Here is a 19,463-nt window from a genome sequence, read left to right as displayed (position 1 = left end):
TCTGGTATCGGGAGCATTTGCGCAAGTAAAAGTACTTGCATAAATGCTTGGGATCGGTCCGGATACCAATACTAGTATCGGGACAACCCTAATGAATGGTGAGCTCACTCACCCCTTGGCAGTCAGCACCTCTCCTCCAGATGTATCTGAGGCTGCTGGACTTCAAAAACCAGCCCCCACTTTCCTTTTCTGAGGCACAGCGCCAGGGACTGGAGTGAGGGCAGACACAGAGGGGTAGAGGCGGGAGGAAGAGGTGCAGATCGAGCCCTTGCTCCTCTCCCGCATGTGTGTTTAGGGGGATTGTTAGTGCTGGCTTCGGGCAGCATGAAAGAGAGTGTAACAGACACTCCCAGCTTAGACAACTGTAGCCAGCAACCCTGCTGGGAAGTCATAGTCCAGTCTGAATAATGTGTCCGGGTTTCAGGCAGTCTGAAACCCGGATGCATGAGTCAAAACCCGAACTGTCCGGGTGAATCCTGGACAGGTGGCAACCCTACGGTGATCACTGATCTCCCTGTATAGCTTTTTAGCTATCAGCCGCAGGAGGGAGAGAAGAAGTGGCTGTCAGCTAAAAATCTATACAAAGGAGATCGTGATCACAGCTGTTCTCCGCCATACTGATCATTCTCGGGAGACCAGGAGGCACTTGTGGGTGTGCGGGAGCTGCCGCAGAAATGCATGAGTCCCGCACCTTTTCGGGAGACTTGAGATGTCTGCTGTACTTTCTGTTATGTAAATGTAGCACTAACCCCCGAAAGGAGCTGCTGTTTTGATTGGGCTTACCGTTACCTTCTTCACCACGATTTGCGTCTAGGGGTTTCCCATAGTAGATGGCCCAGAAACTTTAGAGACTGATGACAGATCTGCTTAAAGGGATTTTTATTTGCAAAAACGTAGTTAACGAACAGTCTCTTAATATAGGATCAGAGGGTTAAGAAGAAAGTTCAGGTACTCTTAGTGTCAAAGTCAATAATAAAGAACTTGCTTACTTCGACTAAATCCAGAGAATAGCAATTCATAGCTGAATGTTCACTCAAGTTGGATAGTCCCTCTCTCACAAGGCCTAGCAGCCAACAAGGTGCTTAAATCAGGAATAAGTCTCTGCCACAGACAATGTTGTAGAACATGTAAGAATAAGTCTCTGCCACAGACTTTGTTGTAGAACACATAGGAAACTAGGACTTGTAGAACACTCGTGTGGTACGAGCATCTTTCAGCCAGTTTGGCGTTACCCACGAAATTGGATTCACTTAGGTACTTCAGCCCTACCAGGCTCTTGCTAAGAAGCCAACCCGTGCGTGGCCTTCTTCTGAAGAGTCCTCCCCTGGATATCTACGAAGTCGCTGGGCCTCTCCACGACCGGAGACGGCACCGGACCACCTCCAAATCCTTTTCTTAGTTTCCCTGCCTCGGGCTAGCCAGCTCCAAGACATAAAGTCAGGTGGATCCGCACCCAAGGCCATAGCCTGCCTGGGGGCTGGTCAGGAGGACCAGGACCATGGAGTCAGAACATACTTCTGGACCAGAACCCCGAACCACGCGACATCCGCATCTTAAGTACCCTCTCCCAAAAAGCACAGCAAGAGTGACCCTCCAACTGGGCTGGCTCCGAGAGAAAATAACCTTAAAGCACCCAACCAGATCGTAGTTCCATGCCTGCCAGAAGAGGCAGTGCCCCCTATAGCTAGGCTGAACATCCTATAGTCCAGTCAGACTGATGCTGAGGTCAAAATTTGGAACAATTGTACCCAAACCAAACTGCAGTTTAGGTGTAACTTTAAGGAGCCGGCGCTACATAAACAATGCATTCTGTATGTAGGCCAACTAATCGATTATGGAAATAATTGACAACTATTTTCATAATTGATTATGTTGATTTAGTTGTTTCAGCCCTAATAAGCCTATGTACATCTACACATCTATATGCCTATGCACACAATTTCTTTACAGAATATAACTCCCTGTTTTTACTCAGGATCTTCCTGCCAGCAAGATCCTGTGCATAAACATCACAGCATTTTTACATCTGTGTGCAATAGCCAATATTATGAAATAGAGATTTACAGTATATTCAAAATTATTTATTCCCATTGATATTTCATAAAATCATTGACTACAGCAATTGATGCATTAAATTAAATTAAAAAAATTTTTTTTTAAGCTGTATGTTGTATCTTTAACAAAAAATAAATAAAAAAATCTATTGTGTTTCTTGTAATATCATCTGAATGCATTAATGAATCACTTCTGCTACTATTTCTAGGAAGAATGAGGACAAGAAAAGTGCACAGCCCATAATAAAAATGTCTTCCAGTTAGCTTCAGTGAAAGGCTGTCATGTGATCTCTCCCCAGCCCAGCTAGGATGCTTAGAGCTACAGTGTGGGAATGACAGACTAAGCATTCTGCGCTCCGCACTGCTACTATGCAGCTATACGAAAGAAGCTGATCCTACCTCCTGTATGCCAGCTTAATGCATCATTAGCATCCTCTGGACCAGCTCAGGACAAAAGCTGCAAGTTTCTACATTTCAGCATGCTTCCCTTACTGCTATTAACATGGGCTGCTGTGTTCCAGGGAGGACATTTTCACCTTGCAAGTAAGTAATCATACAAATCATACAAACAAAAAAAACCTTTTGCATTATAGGTTTGGAGTGATAGAAATCAGAAAAGGTGCCTCTCTAAAGTTGTGCTCTGCAATGCAGTGTCAGGAGCCCATGCAGGCACACCAAACTGTCTGCATTGCAGTACTCATCCCATGCACCAGTCTACCTTGATCATTCCTTTTATAAAATAGGGGCATTCTTGCTAGAAAGCATGGCATGGTACCAGCTGCTTTATGCTGCATGTCACCCAAAAAGATAATAATAAATATTGTGACTTTAGATTCTAGCTTCCCTTTCAAACCAATGTTAAAAAAAAAAAAAAAAGATGCCCAATTCTTGGGACTTCTAAAAGAACAATCAACGATGGGTTACAAGATACTCCACTGCAGTGTTTCGAGACAGACCTGCATTTGCTTGTTTCATTGTGGGTGGGTGTTTTTTGGGTCCCTTCCAAGGATTCGAGCAACCACATAACAATCCTCAATATACATAGGAAGATGTCTTTGGAAAAGTATATATTGCTAAGCAACTAGGACAAATTCTTTTTTTCAGTTTTCTGCAATTACAATTTTGTCAAGGTTAATTGCATAATTTCTCAGCTATTTTTTTTTCTTCCTTTCTGATTTCTATTTTATAACTAGCTAACCCTTGTAGTTTTAAAAGTTGCACATGAACTTAGGCAGCAAAGACATAGTCAAAACCGAAGGAAAGGGGTTGAAGGACCCTAATGCAGAACTTTTTTTTTCCAGAATGATCTCACTGCAGTTCCATTTTAAACCTGCCCTATGCATCCCCACCCATGTTCTATGGCAGTCCAGAAGGCAGATTTCGGTGCTATGTTCCTGATGGGTGTGATGTCTTTCATGGAATTAATTATCTTGGGACAAGGGGTGGGCAGGAGGGGAGGCTGCCCTGGGCACTGCAGTATCATTTAAGGTTGGGGGGGCACCACAAGGAGATTGGGTGGAGGAAATTTGTGTTGGGAGGGGCAGGGTGGCAGGGGGTAAGAATTGTTCTAGGAGGTGTGCTAGGAGTGGTGATTTGGGGGGGGGGGGAGTTGTGTTTAGAGGGGAGATGGAGGAAAAGGTTTTGTGCTAGGAGAGGGGATTTGTGCTAGAAACTGTAATATTGTGTGTGTGTGGGGGGGGGGGGGATTTGTGCTAAGAGGAGACTTTATTTGGGGTGGGGGATTTATGCTAGTAGAGATGATTGGGGGGTATTTGTGCTAGGAAGAGAAAATTGGAGGGGGGGGGGGTTGTGCTAAAGGGCAGGATTTGGAGTAGGGTGGGGAGGATTTGAGGGCTAGAGGATTTGTGCTAGGAGGGGAAAAGTTTTTTTTTTTGGGGGGGGGGGGGGGAGTTGTGCTGGAGGCATATGAGGAGAGAGAGGATTTGAGCTGGAAGGGATGGGGGGGGGGGCAAAGATTTGTGCCAGGAGGCAGGATTTCTTCAGGGGGCGGCTCGGGACTGAAAGGAAGGGTTGATTTATGCTTAGGGGACAAAAAAGCAGTTTAGTGTGCGATTGTTTTGGGGGGGGATTTTTGCTGACACATAATGCTCATACATCTCGGGGAAAGGGTGGGGGGGGGGGGCGCAATTCAGCATGTTCGCCCTGGGCTCTAGATAACCTTGTGCCAGCACTGCTTGGGACATAATCTTCTTGTAGATACGTTAAAAAGTAAATATATATATATATATATATATATATACCTACAGGATCTACAACATCATATTTTATGGAAAAGGCATTGGTTTTTATGTATCATGTTTTTATAAAGCGTTACTGAAGAAAACAAAATTGTGGGACACAGCAAACTGTCCTTTAGTAAAGGTGAGATGGTGCTGCTGCAGCATTTTAGCTCCCTCTGTAGGACATGACAAGTATGTTTCCTTTTTACAGAAAGTAAAGTTCATGTAGGCTGTAGGATGTGTTAATGTACTTTTGAAAAAAAAAAATGTATATCATTTTTTTCTTACTGAAAAAAATGAACAACTTTTCTTACAAATGTTCTAAGTATTTATTAGAGATTACATTTTTATTTCAAATGTAGTATTCTGTAAAGGCTAAATTAGGTATTTGCATTCATATGAACAAATTATCATAGAGTGAAGAATATAGTGCACTCATTTTATCATGTGAGAGGGAGATGGCTTTAGAAAAATGATTGGCTGAATTCCCATTGCCTCTTATTCATTATACTCATTAGTAAAATTAGCCCAGCTTGCCAATGCAGTGTCAAATTCAGCCAAATTTAGTTTTTGTTTAAGGTAGAGTGAGGAAGGGTTAAATTCTGTCAGTGTCTTGTTGCTGTCTGTATCCTTATTGGGGAGACTTTTCCTCATTCAGACAGATCAGGAAGTGAGGAGAAATCTCCCCAGTTGGGATACAAACAGCTAAATAGACACAATTTTAGTAGAGAGGGGATTGTCCAGATCCTGGACTTTATTGGTGCCTCAGTGCCAACTGAGAGATTTCTCCCCACTTCATGCCGAGATGACAGGCGTCCGACAGAACTGGAAGAAATCTCCTTGACAGGGCACAGCTTGAGATGGGCTTTTTTTTTTTTAAATAGATGTAATTTTAGTTTTTTCTATATTCCTGTAACTAAATGAAACTGAAGAGAGAAAAATGTTCACCAACAGCAGGCTGGCCAATAGCCCAAGGTAATAAGGTCAGTCAAGGCAAAGCAGGATGTGTCTGTCAGTGTAGGGAGTGGGTGTTTAGGAGACACTGCCCTACAAACTTGTAGTTCTACAGTCAAAGGAGACATATCAGAGGGGCATAATTAGCTTAGTATTTTTACATTGATACCTGTGATTTGACATTAAAAGACTTCTATATAAAAAGGAAAAATGTCAGTGAGGCATGCTTAGAGTTCTTGTTCTACTAAGCCCTTGTACACACGATCGGAGATTCCGACAACCAAATCCGTCGGATTTTGTCCGAAACTGTTGTATACACATAGTCGGACGAAGTTGTCGGAAAATCCGAACGTTCAGAATGTGATGACGTTATTGCGTTATGACGGGACTACGTTTAGGCTAGTAGCCAATAGCTTTGATGTAGGAATTTGATCTGAGCATGCGTGCCACTTTGTCCGATCGGAATTCTCTACACATGATCGGAGTATGTCCGATCGGAGCATTTTGTCGGAAAATATTTCCGGCAAGTTGGAAAATTTGGTCCGACGGATATTCAGACGGAAACAGTCCGATGCATACCACACACAGTTGGAATATCCGACAAAACGCTCCGATTGGACACATTCCGTCGGAATCTCCGATCGTGTGTACAAGGGCTTAGACAGGAGAGACAGCAGTACCTGGGACCCATGGCTAAATCTAGGGGGTGCAGGGATGGGCTGCACCCCCCCATTTCATTCCTGTGCCCCCCCCCAAACGAGCTCAGCTGAGGGCCCTGCCAGCAGTGACCCCTGCCCCCTGCCCTGACAGCAGTGACCCTTGTCCTCTGCCCTGCCAGCAGTGACTCCTGTGCAGGAACCCTGCTGACCCCTGTACCCTTGTGTGTCCTGATTACGTCTGCGCTCCCCCTGTGGACCAATGTACACTTCCCTGTCGACTACTGTCTTCCCCCCGCAGACCTCTGTACACAGCCCTTCTGATCCCTGTCCTCCACCATGCTGTCCCCATTGACTACCTTTCTGACCCCCTGTCCTCTGTCCTGCTAAACCCATACATTACCCTTCTGACCCATGTCCTATGCCAGGCTGACCCCTGTACACTGCCCTACAAACAAATAGCTTCTGTACACTGCCCTACAAACTGCTGACCCCAAATCCTCTGCCCCCTGACATTTTTTACTGCCCCTACATCAGTCGGGTTACAGCTGGCCCTGCTGGGACCTATAGTTCTACACAAACAGGAGAGGAACCCATACCTGGGAATTGTAGTTTTACATATATAGGAGAAACGTCAGGGAGGCTTTCTTGGTCTTGTAGTTCTACACAGAAAAACGAGACATCCGTTCCACATACACACAAAAAATCTCAGTGGGATATGCTTGGACTGTAGAGACATTGGTAGGACATGCTGGAACATCTAGTGCTACAGAGATGGGAGAGGAACCAGTGGGGTATCTGGGACCTCTAGTTCTACAAAGAAAGAAGTGGAACCAGTGGGACATGCTAGGACTTCTAGTCCTACAAAGGCAGGAGAGGAACCAGTGGACCAGTGTGATGTGCTGTGGCCTCTAGCTCCACAGAAGCAGGAGAAGAATCAGTGGACCAGTGGAATTTATAGTTCTACAGAGACAAGAGAGGATCCAGTCGGACACACTGGGACTTCTAGTTCTACAGAGATAGGGGAGGAACACCAGGGGCATGCTGTTCTAGTTATACTAGGACATCTAGTTATACAAAGACAGGAGAAGAACCAGAAGTGGGACATGCTGGGACATCTAGTTCTACAGAGACAAGAGTAACCAGTGGGACATACTGGGACTTGTAGTTCTGCAGGGAACCAGATGGGAGGGGCAGTGGGTATGCTGGAACCTCTAATTCTACAGAAACAGGAGGATGAGAACCAGTAGACCAGTGGGATGTGCTGGAACTTCTAGTTCTACATAGACAGGAGAAGAACCAGTGGGACATGTTGGGACCTCTAGTTCTACAGGAGACAAACTAGTGTGTCACATGCTGGGACTTTTGTTTCTACAGAGACAGGAGTAGAACCATTGGTATGTACTAGGACTTCTTGTTCTACAAATAGTGGAACCAGTGGACCAATGGTATGTGCTGGTACTACTAGTTCTTCAAAGACAGGAGAGGAACCAGTGGGACATGCTGGGACTTCTAGTTCAGCATATGAACCAGTGGGGCATGCTGAGACTTCTGCTTCTACAGAGACAGGTGAGGAACCAGTGGGACATGCTGGGACTTCAAGTTTTACAGAGATAGGTGAGGAGCCAATGGAACATGTTGGAACATCTAGTTCTACAGAGAAATAGAGAAATTAGTGGAACATGCTGAGACCTTTAGTTCCACAGAGACAGCAGAGGAACCAGAGGGACTTGCTTGGATTTCTAGTTCTAAAAAAGGAGAGGCAGCAATGAGACCTGCTGGAATTTTTAGTTCTGCAGAGGCAGGAGAGGCTCCAGAGATAGGCGAGGCATTAGTGGGGCATGCTTAAAACCTATAGTTCTGTAAAGACAGAAGAGGAATCGGTGATATGTGCTGGGGCTCCTAGTTCTACAGAGACGAAAGAGGCACCAGTGGGATATATTGGGATTTCTTGTTCTACAGAAACAGGAGAGGCACTACTGGGATATACTGGGATTTCTAGTGTTATGGAAACAGGAGAGGCACCAGTGGGATATGCTATGATTTCTAGTGTTATGGAAACAGGAGAGGCACCAGTGGGGACATGTTGTGACTTCTGGTTCCTAAGAGCGGACACCCGAGGGAGATGGCGGGACATTTAGATTAACAGGAGAGACACGCTAGGACCTATAAACAGAATAAACAGATACTGTGAGTGCCCAGTTAGCATAAATAGCCAAAACACCTGTCCATAATCTGCTCCTATATTGATATACTTCATACTAATCTCAATAGTGTGAACAAACCCAGTGATATGTACAGTGGGTATAGAGAAGAGTCACCCACCCCCTTTTAAAATAATCAAGTTGTTGCTTTGCAGCTTGAAATGAGGATAGACACAATTTTTGCTTTATCCAGCTGCCAACATATCAGAAAAAGATAAAAAATAAATAAAAAACAGAATCACTGAGCTGAAAACAGGATCACCCCCTTGTGTCAGTATTTTTTTGAACCACCTTTTGTTTTCATCACAGTCTGTTGGGACATGTCCCTATAACGTTGCACATCTAGATTTTGAAATATTTTAATAATATACCTGAGCCTGATCCGATCCAGCGATGTGCACAAGAGCAACAGCTCTCGCCACTGTTTACCTCCTCCCTGGGCAGATTTATAGCCATTGGCTCCTGCTGTTAATCAAATGCTGTGCCAAATGAGCGGGGGTGGGGCCGAGCGGGGTGCTCCCAAGGGGGCGGGCACTGGGTGGTTGGGGAGGAACCTGGAGCACCAACAGGGGACCCCAGAAGAAGAGGATCAGGGCTGCTCTGTGCAAAACGATTGCATAGAGCAGGTAAATATATTGTGTTTGTTATTTTAATTAAAAAAAATAAAGCTTTAATGTAATTTTAAAGGGCTAGCCTGTAAATATGTTTAACTCTCCAGCACTTACAAAAAAAACTGAAATATCGGTTTTGGGTGAATTCCAAAACAGTAAAATGTATCAATGATTTCCTGTGGATGAGAACTAAATTCAGTGTACTCTAAGTCTTTACCCTCATCTGTTGGCCTTGGTCTTGTGCCATAATCATATTGCCTGCCTTCCATCTAGTCATTAGTTGCATTATTGATCATCTGCTAAACTATTATCTGTAATGTATAGTTGAATTTTTTATTACCATCCGCTTCACAGTGACTCTGCATAAATCTACCATTAAGGGCCTGGTCACTCCATATTATTGCGTTGGTACGCATTGAGCTGCACTGAAGGTGCATTGGACTTCCTTTCAGAATGATGTGCTATGCAGTACCTTACTGCAATAGCAAGGTGTGCCTAATTTTTAACCTTGCCTTTTTGTTGTCTTATTTTTGAATGCATATCTCTCAGGATTCACATTTTGCAGGGTTCTGCACCATTTTGTTTCTAGGGTCTATTACATTTTGTCACAGATCCACCCCCCCCCCCCCACCCCCAACCCTCCCTGCTGTTGGGAGATCAGTGATAATAATCATATGATTATTGTAAGTGGCTTTGCATAGGACCAGAGTGCATTTTCTTGGCGCTGTCTTGGTTTACACTTCAAGGTCATGTTTTTGATGTTGCTGGGTAATAGGACAGCTCAAGTTAGCTTAAAGAAGAAGTAAACTCCTGTGCATAATTTGTACCTATAGGTAAGCCTATATAATAAGGCTTACCTATAGGTACTGTAAATATCTCCTAAACATATACAGTTTAGGAGATATTTACATTACATGCAGCCGTTTACATCATCGGCACATGCGTTCTGAAGGAACGGCCACCCGTGTCATTCCTTCAGATACATGTGCCGTGAATGACGGCTCCACCACACATGTGACGTGTGACATGTTCATGGCTCCGGCCTGTCACAGAGCTGGAGTCTGCGGACCCTGAAGGAAGACTGGGTGAAGATGGACGCTGCCATCCAGAGATTACATCGCATCGCTGAAGGATTTCGTTTTCATGTAAGTTTCACATAATGCGCTAGTATGCAATGTATAGTATTCTTTTGACGGTTTAAAATGACAGTTTTCCTAGTTGGAAGGTTATAAATGCAGTCAAATGAATATCACCCAGCAACAAACAGTAGTAGTTGCAGTTCATCTCCAGACTATTATTTTCTGAATAGATCCCCTAGTTAGTTAAAACTAATGTATCTTGATTTGCAATACACACCACTTCATATTATTATTATTATTATTATTATACAGGATTTATATAGAGCCAACAGTTTGCGCAGAGCTTTACAATGTTAGGGCAGACAGTAGCGGTTTTTCCATATAGGGCACCACCCCCCTAATCTATTTAGAGAGAAATTGTGACCTGACCCAATTCTAGATTGAATATTGGCTTGCCCCCATCCCTAAATTGGGTAAAACATGTGAAGAGAATGGAACTGGGACTTTACATGAGGCAAGCCAATCATTAGTTAGCTGTTTCTGATGCCTAAGTGGTAAGGTCATATGGTAACATATTCCACAGAATCACTATTATATCTATAATTTAATAATACTTATAATAATACCGTAATCACAAGATTTCCAAAGTAAAATTCGTATAAAATATTTAATACAATTGATCGTTAGACAAGATGATACCAGTAATGAGGATACAGAAGGCAAATGATGTTTTTAGTACAGCCATGTATATATAAAATAAACTAAAATAAGAATCAACAAAGCAATACATTAAAGATTGTGCAAGATAGGGGAGATAATTTTGACGCATCCATAAGATATTAACTCTACGCGTTTCATGGTTTTATACCAATCTTCAGGAGTCAGATGCATATAGATATGGGCTGGGGAGAGATGAAATGGATACATTTTAATTTAATAACAAAGGAAATGGTCTATTTGGGTAGAGGATAGAGCTAAAGGGATATATAGTATCAAAAATACTCACTAGACGCCAATGAATAAGATCAAAAAACTCCTAGAGTGAAATTGGTGGAAGTCTGGGCTATATGCGGTCTCAAACGGGGTTGAGGCAAAGAACATCCCCAAAATGGGTGGACCCCGGACCAGGGAAAAGCAGCCAACACAATCACCGGAACATCACACTGCAACATCGCCTGGGAATGTACAAGTGTACCACCGTGAACTTGCAATACTAGTAACAAAAATAGGAAATGTGAAATAATTAGTGAAGGACAATTTGATGAGATATATGTGTAAACTAATAATGCCATTGTGGATATGTAAAAGAAATATAATTAAATTATGTGTGTGAGTGCCGTAAGTATAAGTATGATCACTAGAAAATGTGATTACCCATTGTGTACCACATATAAATAAATGAAGTGTAACAGATGTATTTACCTGAGGTTGCAAAAAATTGTGCCGGTTGGACATTCCCGGAAGCGATAGTGCAGGGATTGAGCCGGCCAAAGAGCCCGCCACTGATATACCCCGGATCCGGGGCGTGTTCATGCCAACGTCATGAAACGCCGGAACAGCGTGCAGGGATAGGGGGGACTCTTCCCGCGCGTGCTGATGATCGCGGTGGATGCCCGCCCATCCGACGCGAAGACGTATGATGACAAAAAAACACTAACTCCTACAATGCAGCGTCGAATGACGCTGCATGCAGAGCGTGTTGCCATGACACCGATGCGCTGAGGTCACGTCCCACCCCCATCAGTAAAAGGATGGGCGGGGGAAGCGGACTAGGCACATCGCAACCCCGAAATAGAAACCAGTGCACCAGTTCCACCGTCACTCAAAGGGGTAAAAAAATATAAAAAAAAATTATATAAAAAATGAAAATAAAATATGAAATGAAAAAAAAAAATGAAATAATTTTATTAAAAAATATTAAAAAGGGAAACGTTTTAAAGAAAAATGAAAAAAATGTTTTTTTACAGAAATTAATTGGGTCGATATTGATTAAATAGGTACAATAAAAATAAAAGCAACAACAAATGAGTATATTTAAAATTATATTATATTAATTGTATTGGCCAATAATGAATTGACTTTTTTTTTTTTTTTTTTTGCTTTTTCTATTCATTAATAGAAAATGTTTCGAAGTGGGATTGGGTCAGGTCCAAGGTAGGTGTCTTCCACCCATATTTGGTCAAAATTTAGAGAGAAATTGTGACCTGACCCAATTCTAGATTGAATATTGGCTTGCCCCCATCCCTAAATTGGGTAAAACATGTGAAGAGAATGGAACTGGGACTTTACATGAGGCAAGCCAATCATTAGTTAGCTGTTTCTGATGCCTAAGTGGTAAGGTCATATGGTAACATATTCCACAGAATCACTATTATATCTCTCTAAATTTTGACCAAATATGGGTGGAAGACACCTACCTTGGACCTGACCCAATCCCACTTCGAAACATTTTCTATTAATGAATAGAAAAAGCAAAAAAAAAAAAAAAAAAAAAAAAAAAAAAAGTCAATTCATTATTGGCCAATACAATTAATATAATATAATTTTAAATATACTCATTTGTTGTTGCTTTTATTTTTATTGTACCTATTTAATCAATATCGACCCAATTAATTTCTGTAAAAAAACATTTTTTTCATTTTTCTTTAAAACGTTTCCCTTTTTAATATTTTTTAATAAAATTATTTCATTTTTTTTTTTTCATTTCATATTTTATTTTCATTTTTTATATAATTTTTTTTTATATTTTTTTACCCCTTTGAGTGACGGTGGAACTGGTGCACTGGTTTCTATTTCGGGGTTGCGATGTGCCTAGTCCGCTTCCCCCGCCCATCCTTTTACTGATGGGGGTGGGACGTGACCTCAGCGCATCGGTGTCATGGCAACACGCTCTGCATGCAGCGTCATTCGACGCTGCATTGTAGGAGTTAGTGTTTTTTTGTCATCATACGTCTTCGCGTCGGATGGGCGGGCATCCACCGCGATCATCAGCACGCGCGGGAAGAGTCCCCCCTATCCCTGCACGCTGTTCCGGCGTTTCATGACGTTGGCATGAACACGCCCCGGATCCGGGGTATATCAGTGGCGGGCTCTTTGGCCGGCTCAATCCCTGCACTATCGCTTCCGGGAATGTCCAACCGGCACAATTTTTTGCAACCTCAGGTAAATACATCTGTTACACTTCATTTATTTATATGTGGTACACAATGGGTAATCACATTTTCTAGTGATCATACTTATACTTACGGCACTCACACACATAATTTAATTATATTTCTTTTACATATCCACAATGGCATTATTAGTTTACACATATATCTCATCAAATTGTCCTTCACTAATTATTTCACATTTCCTATTTTTGTTACTAGTATTGCAAGTTCACGGTGGTACACTTGTACATTCCCAGGCGATGTTGCAGTGTGATGTTCCGGTGATTGTGTTGGCTGCTTTTCCCTGGTCCGGGGTCCACCCATTTTGGGGATGTTCTTTGCCTCAACCCCGTTTGAGACCGCATATAGCCCAGACTTCCACCAATTTCACTCTAGGAGTTTTTTGATCTTATTCATTGGCGTCTAGTGAGTATTTTTGATACTATATATCCCTTTAGCTCTATCCTCTACCCAAATAGACCATTTCCTTTGTTATTAAATTAAAATGTATCCATTTCATCTCTCCCCAGCCCATATCTATATGCATCTGACTCCTGAAGATTGGTATAAAACCATGAAACGCGTAGAGTTAATATCTTATGGATGCGTCAAAATTATCTCCCCTATCTTGCACAATCTTTAATGTATTGCTTTGTTGATTCTTATTTTAGTTTATTTTATATATACATGGCTGTACTAAAAACATCATTTGCCTTCTGTATCCTCATTACTGGTATCATCTTGTCTAACGATCAATTGTATTAAATATTTTATACGAATTTTACTTTGGAAATCTTGTGATTACGGTATTATTATAAGTATTATTAAATTATAGATATAATAGTGATTCTGTGGAATATGTTACCATATGACCTTACCACTTAGGCATCAGAAACAGCTAACTAATGATTGGCTTGCCTCATGTAAAGTCCCAGTTCCATTCTCTTCACATGTTTTACCCAATTTAGGGATGGGGGCAAGCCAATATTCAATCTAGAATTGGGTCAGGTCACAATTTCTCTCTAAATTTTGACCAAATATGGGTGGAAGACACCTACCTTGGACCTGACCCAATCCCACTTCGAAACATTTTCTATTAATGAATAGAAAAAGCAAAAAAAAAAAAAAAAAAAGTCAATTCATTATTGGCCAATACAATTAATATAATATAATTTTAAATATACTCATTTGTTGTTGCTTTTATTTTTATTGTACCTATTTAATCAATATCGACCCAATTAATTTCTGTAAAAAAACATTTTTTTCATTTTTCTTTAAAACGTTTCCCTTTTTAATATTTTTTAATAAAATTATTTCATTTTTTTTTTTCATTTCATATTTTATTTTCATTTTTTATATAAAAATTTTTTTTATATTTTTTTACCCCTTTGAGTGACGGTGGAACTGGTGCACTGGTTTCTATTTCGGGGTTGCGATGTGCCTAGTCCGCTTCCCCCGCCCATCCTTTTACTGATGGGGGTGGGACGTGACCTCAGCGCATCGGTGTCATGGCAACACGCTCTGCATGCAGCGTCATTCGACGCTGCATTGTAGGAGTTAGTGTTTTTTTGTCATCATACGTCTTCGCGTCGGATGGGCGGGCATCCACCGCGATCATCAGCACGCGCGGGAAGAGTCCCCCCTATCCCTGCACGCTGTTCCGGCGTTTCATGACGTTGGCATGAACACGCCCCGGATCCGGGGTATATCAGTGGCGGGCTCTTTGGCCGGCTCAATCCCTGCACTATCGCTTCCGGGAATGTCCAACCGGCACAATTTTTTGCAACCTCAGGTAAATACATCTGTTACACTTCATTTATTTATATGTGGTACACAATGGGTAATCACATTTTCTAGTGATCATACTTATACTTACGGCACTCACACACATAATTTAATTATATTTCTTTTACATATCCACAATGGCATTATTAGTTTACACATATATCTCATCAAATTGTCCTTCACTAATTATTTCACATTTCCTATTTTTGTTACTAGTATTGCAAGTTCACGGTGGTACACTTGTACATTCCCAGGCGATGTTGCAGTGTGATGTTCCGGTGATTGTGTTGGCTGCTTTTCCCTGGTCCGGGGTCCACCCATTTTGGGGATGTTCTTTGCCTCAACCCCGTTTGAGACCGCATATAGCCCAGACTTCCACCAATTTCACTCTAGGAGTTTTTTGATCTTATTCATTGGCGTCTAGTGAGTATTTTTGATACTATATATCCCTTTAGCTCTATCCTCTACCCAAATAGACCATTTCCTTTGTTATTAAATTAAAATGTATCCATTTCATCTCTCCCCAGCCCATATCTATATGCATCTGACTCCTGAAGATTGGTATAAAACCATGAAACGCGTAGAGTTAATATCTTATGGATGCGTCAAAATTATCTCCCCTATCTTGCACAATCTTTAATGTATTGCTTTGTTGATTCTTATTTTAGTTTATTTTATATATACATGGCTGTACTAAAAACATCATTTGCCTTCTGTATCCTCATTACTGGTATCATCTTGTCTAACGATCAATTGTATTAAATATTTTATACGAATTTTACTTTGGAAATCTTGTGATTACGGTATTATTATAAGTATTATTAAATTATAGATATAATAGTGATTCTGTGGAATATGTTACCATATGACCTTACCACTTAGGCATCAGAAACAGCTAACTAATGATTGGCTTGCCTCATGTAAAGTCCCAGTTCCATTCTCTTCACATGTTTTCCCCCTAATCTATGCTCCCGGGCCCTAATCTACACGCAGGGCGCCGGACGCATGGATTCTAATGGTGTTTTTTTTTTTTAAGCACATGATTAGAGCCTGAGGCTCTAATTGGCTTAAAAAAAAGGGTGGGCTCTCTGCTAATACCCGCTATTGTCTTCCTGATTCCCCTCCCGGCCAATCAGGAAGCAGGTCCTGAGACCCAATTGGCCAGGGGGTCTTAGGACTCCGTGGCAATTGGGTCTCAGGACACACTTCCTGTTCAGCCAGGAGAAGAAGCAACGGCCCAGGTCTTCCTTCCCTCTGCATCCTAAGTTAAGGTCAGTCTTCCGCCTTCCCATCCGTATCCCACCGGGGGGGGTTACGTGGCGTTAATTTGATGCCCCCCCCAAACTATTTAGCACCAGCCACCACTGATCAGAGGGCTGTCACCAGCAGGACCCCTTCTCTGCTGCAAGATGTCCTAAATCTTGTCCTTACATTGCCTTGAAAAAGTTTTCACACCTCTTGTCATTTTTCACATTTTGTCATGTTACAACCAAAAATGTAAAATGTATTTTATTTATATGATAGACCAACACAAAGTAGCACAATAATAATAATAATAATAATTGTGAAGTGGAAGAAAATGATAAATGGTTTTCAAAATGTTTTACAAATAAATATCTGATAAGTGTGGCATGCATTTGTATTCAGATCTTCTTTACTCTGATACCCCTAACTAAAATCTAGTAGAACCAATTGTCTTCAGAGGTCACCTAACTAGTAAATAGAGTCCACCTGCGTGTACATTTATATAAGTAAAAATACAGTTGTTCTGTGAAGCCCTTAGAGGTTTGTTAGAGAACCTTTGTGAACAAACAGCATCATGGACATCAAGGAACACACCAGATAGGTCAGGGATAAAGTTGTGGAGAAGATTAAAGCAGGGTTAGGCTATAAAAAAAATCTCAAGCTTTGAACATCTCAGGGAGCACTGTTCAATCCATCATCCAGAAATGGAAAGAGTATAGCACAACTGCAAACCTACCAAGACATGGCCGTCCACCTAAACTGACAGACCGGGCAGGGAGAGCATTAATTAGAGAAGCAGCCAAGAGGCCCATGGTAATTCTGGAGGAGCTGCAGAGATCCACAGCTCAAGAGGGAGAATCTGTCCACAGGACAACTATTAGTCGTGCACTCCACAAATCTGGCCTTTATGGAACAGTGGCAAGAATAAAGCCATTGTTGAAGGAAAGCCAGAAGTCCAGTTTGCAGTTTGCAAGAAGCCATGTGGGGGACCCAGCAAACATGTGTAAGAATGTGCTCTGGTCAGATGAGACCAAAATGTAACTTTTTGGCCTAAAAGCAAAACGCTATGGGTTGTGGAAAACAAACACTGCACATCACCTTGAACACAACATCCCCAACGTGAAGCATGGTGGTGGCAGCATCATATTGTGGGGATGCTTTTCTTCAGCAGGGACAGGGAAACTGGTCAGAGTTGATGGGAAGATGGATGGAGCCAAATACGGGGCAGTCTTATAAGAAAACCTGTTAGACTCTGCAAAAGACTTGAGACTGGGGCGGAGGTTCACCTTCCAGTAGGACAGCGACCCTAAACAGACAGCCAGAGCTACAATGGAATGGTTATTCAAAGCATATTCATGTGTTAGAATGGCTTAGTCAAAGTCCAAAAATAAATCCAATTGAGAATCTGTGGCAAGAATTGCTGTTCACAGACGTTCTCCATTCAATCTGACAGAGCTTGGGCTATTTTGTAAAGAAGAATGGGCAGATATGTCACTCTCTAGATGTGCAAAGCTGGTAGAGACATCCCCAAAACGACTTGCAGCTGTAATTGCAGCAAAAGGGGTTCTACAAAGTATTGACTCAGGGGGGCTGAATTCAAATGCATGTCACACTTTTCACATATTTATTTGTAAAAAAAAATTAAAACCTTTTATTTTCCTTCCACTTCACAATTATGTGTCACTTTGTGTTGGTCTATCACACAAACTCCCAATAAAGTACATTTACGTTTTGGATTTAACATGACAAAATGTGGAAAATTTCAAGGGGTATAAATACTTTCTCAAGGCACTGTTGTCTCCCGGGTTGAAGATTGAGGACCTACTGTGAGTGCCAAGCACCATTGACCCCGCTCCCCGCAATCACAGTGTCATGATGCAGAATGAAAGAGGCACTGATCAGCATCAGCACACACTCCAATCTCTGCATCATTGAGGACCACCCATTGTGGAAATGAAGATGCGAAGAGGAAGAGTACCTAGTGCATTTACTGCCCCCTGACTGACCAACTGCAAGTTATTATGCCCAGGGGTCATGTTAGTGCGGCAAGATTTATAAAAATGCTCACACTTGCGGGGCAGTACAGCAGTCAAATGCGATCCATGCAAGTGAATGAGGCCACGCTGAACCATCCTGCAACCATTTACAATGCACACACTTGCGGTTTGGTGCAGCAGGGTTTCGAAGGTTAAAATAGGCAGTGAGAAGGCGACATATTCACTTTGAGCTGCCTGTGAAATGCCTCTAAAAAGCAATCCACCGTGGATCACTTTTCACAGGGTTGGTAAACACCTCTGCAAGTGTGAAGGAGGCCTAAACATATGGATTTTGCATGCTTTAGGAGCACATTACTAAATTGCTACAGCAACATTTAGCTTCAGCCCATCACACTCTAATATATTCTTAGTCTGTGCTGTGCATTGAGGTGAATTCATGCCATTACTTCCTGGAAGGGCAGCAAGTATCTTATCATCACTGAATAAGCAGAATGCAGTCTGTGCTGACAGTGCACTATAAGTCCCAATGATCAATGATGCTTCCAGCAGGATGCTTGGCGCATTTGTATGCACCCAAAAACCTTCTGTCCTCTTTTCACCAGCTCTGATTTGAATGTCCACGTTTAAAGTTAAATACATTTAAGGTACATTAAAAACAAATTTCTTTACCTTAAGAAGCCCTAAGCTTTAATAGAAAACCCTGTCCCCTGCCAAAATAATGTAAAGAAGAACCCTTGCTCTCTGTATGGAAGCAATGGTCTAAAACCCTGGAGCCTGTGGCCGCGGGGGGGGGGGGGGGGGGGGGTGGGGGTTGCACATGCGGCCGCAACTTTTTTTACAGCCCTTGGGGCGCCTGCAGAACCTAATCTATGTTTTTGGAATGTTAAAGCAGTGGTTTCTAGCAGTCTGATGTAATATGTCTCCAGCCAATGACTGCCTCCTGAAACATGTCCCGAGTCTGGAACAACTCATATGACATGTTACTGTCTCTGACATTCTCCCACAGCATATCTGCAGTCTCTGACCATCTCTTATATCATGTATGCAGTTTATGAATATCTCTTGTATCATGTCTGCAGGATCTGACCATCTCCTGTATCCTGTTCTTGGTCTCTAACCATCTGTTGTGTTATCTCCACAGTCTCTTACCATCTCTTGTATTCTGTCCTTAAATTGATTGTAGTCTCATTTTTTCCCCTATAAAAATAACAAACATGTTACACTTACCTGCTCTGTTGCAGTGGATTTGCACAGAGCAGCCCAGATCCTCCTTCTCAGGGGCCTCTTCGCTGCTCCTGGCCTCTCCTTCCTGTTCAGTGCCCTCACAGTAAGCAGCTTGCTATGGGAGCACCCGAACTGAGTCACAGCTCCGTGTATCCATTCAGACACGGAGGCCCGACCTGGCCCCGCCTCCTCTCTCCCTTCATTGGCTAGCTTACTTTGATGGACAGCAGCGGGAGCCAATGGGTCCACTGCTGTGTCTCTG

At 42.3% G+C, this 19,463-nt stretch overlaps 1 protein-coding gene across 3 annotated transcripts in view; it reads left to right on the top strand.

The window, feature by feature from the left end:
• The first annotated feature begins 2,362 nt into the window (after positions 1-2,362).
• CNTNAP1 (contactin associated protein 1) overlaps positions 2,363-19,463 on the top strand; it is a 525,816-nt gene continuing 508,715 nt past the window's right edge. For all 3 annotated transcript variants that reach the window (XM_077459411.1, XM_077459410.1, XM_077459412.1), the window contains exon 1: positions 2,363-2,597. In XM_077459411.1, the coding sequence (XP_077315537.1) occupies positions 2,534-2,597 (64 nt within the window). In that variant the 5' untranslated portion in view covers positions 2,363-2,533. The remainder of the gene's footprint in view (positions 2,598-19,463) is intronic.

Source organism: Lithobates pipiens, unplaced genomic scaffold (assembly GCF_037356315.1).
Source record: "Lithobates pipiens isolate NorthernLeopardFrog02 unplaced genomic scaffold, aLitPip1_a1.2 Scaffold_28, whole genome shotgun sequence".
In the NCBI taxonomy this organism is placed as follows: domain Eukaryota; kingdom Metazoa; phylum Chordata; class Amphibia; order Anura; family Ranidae; genus Lithobates; species Lithobates pipiens.
Note: the sequence above shows the minus strand (reverse complement) of the source record. Positions and strands in the feature narration are given on the sequence as shown.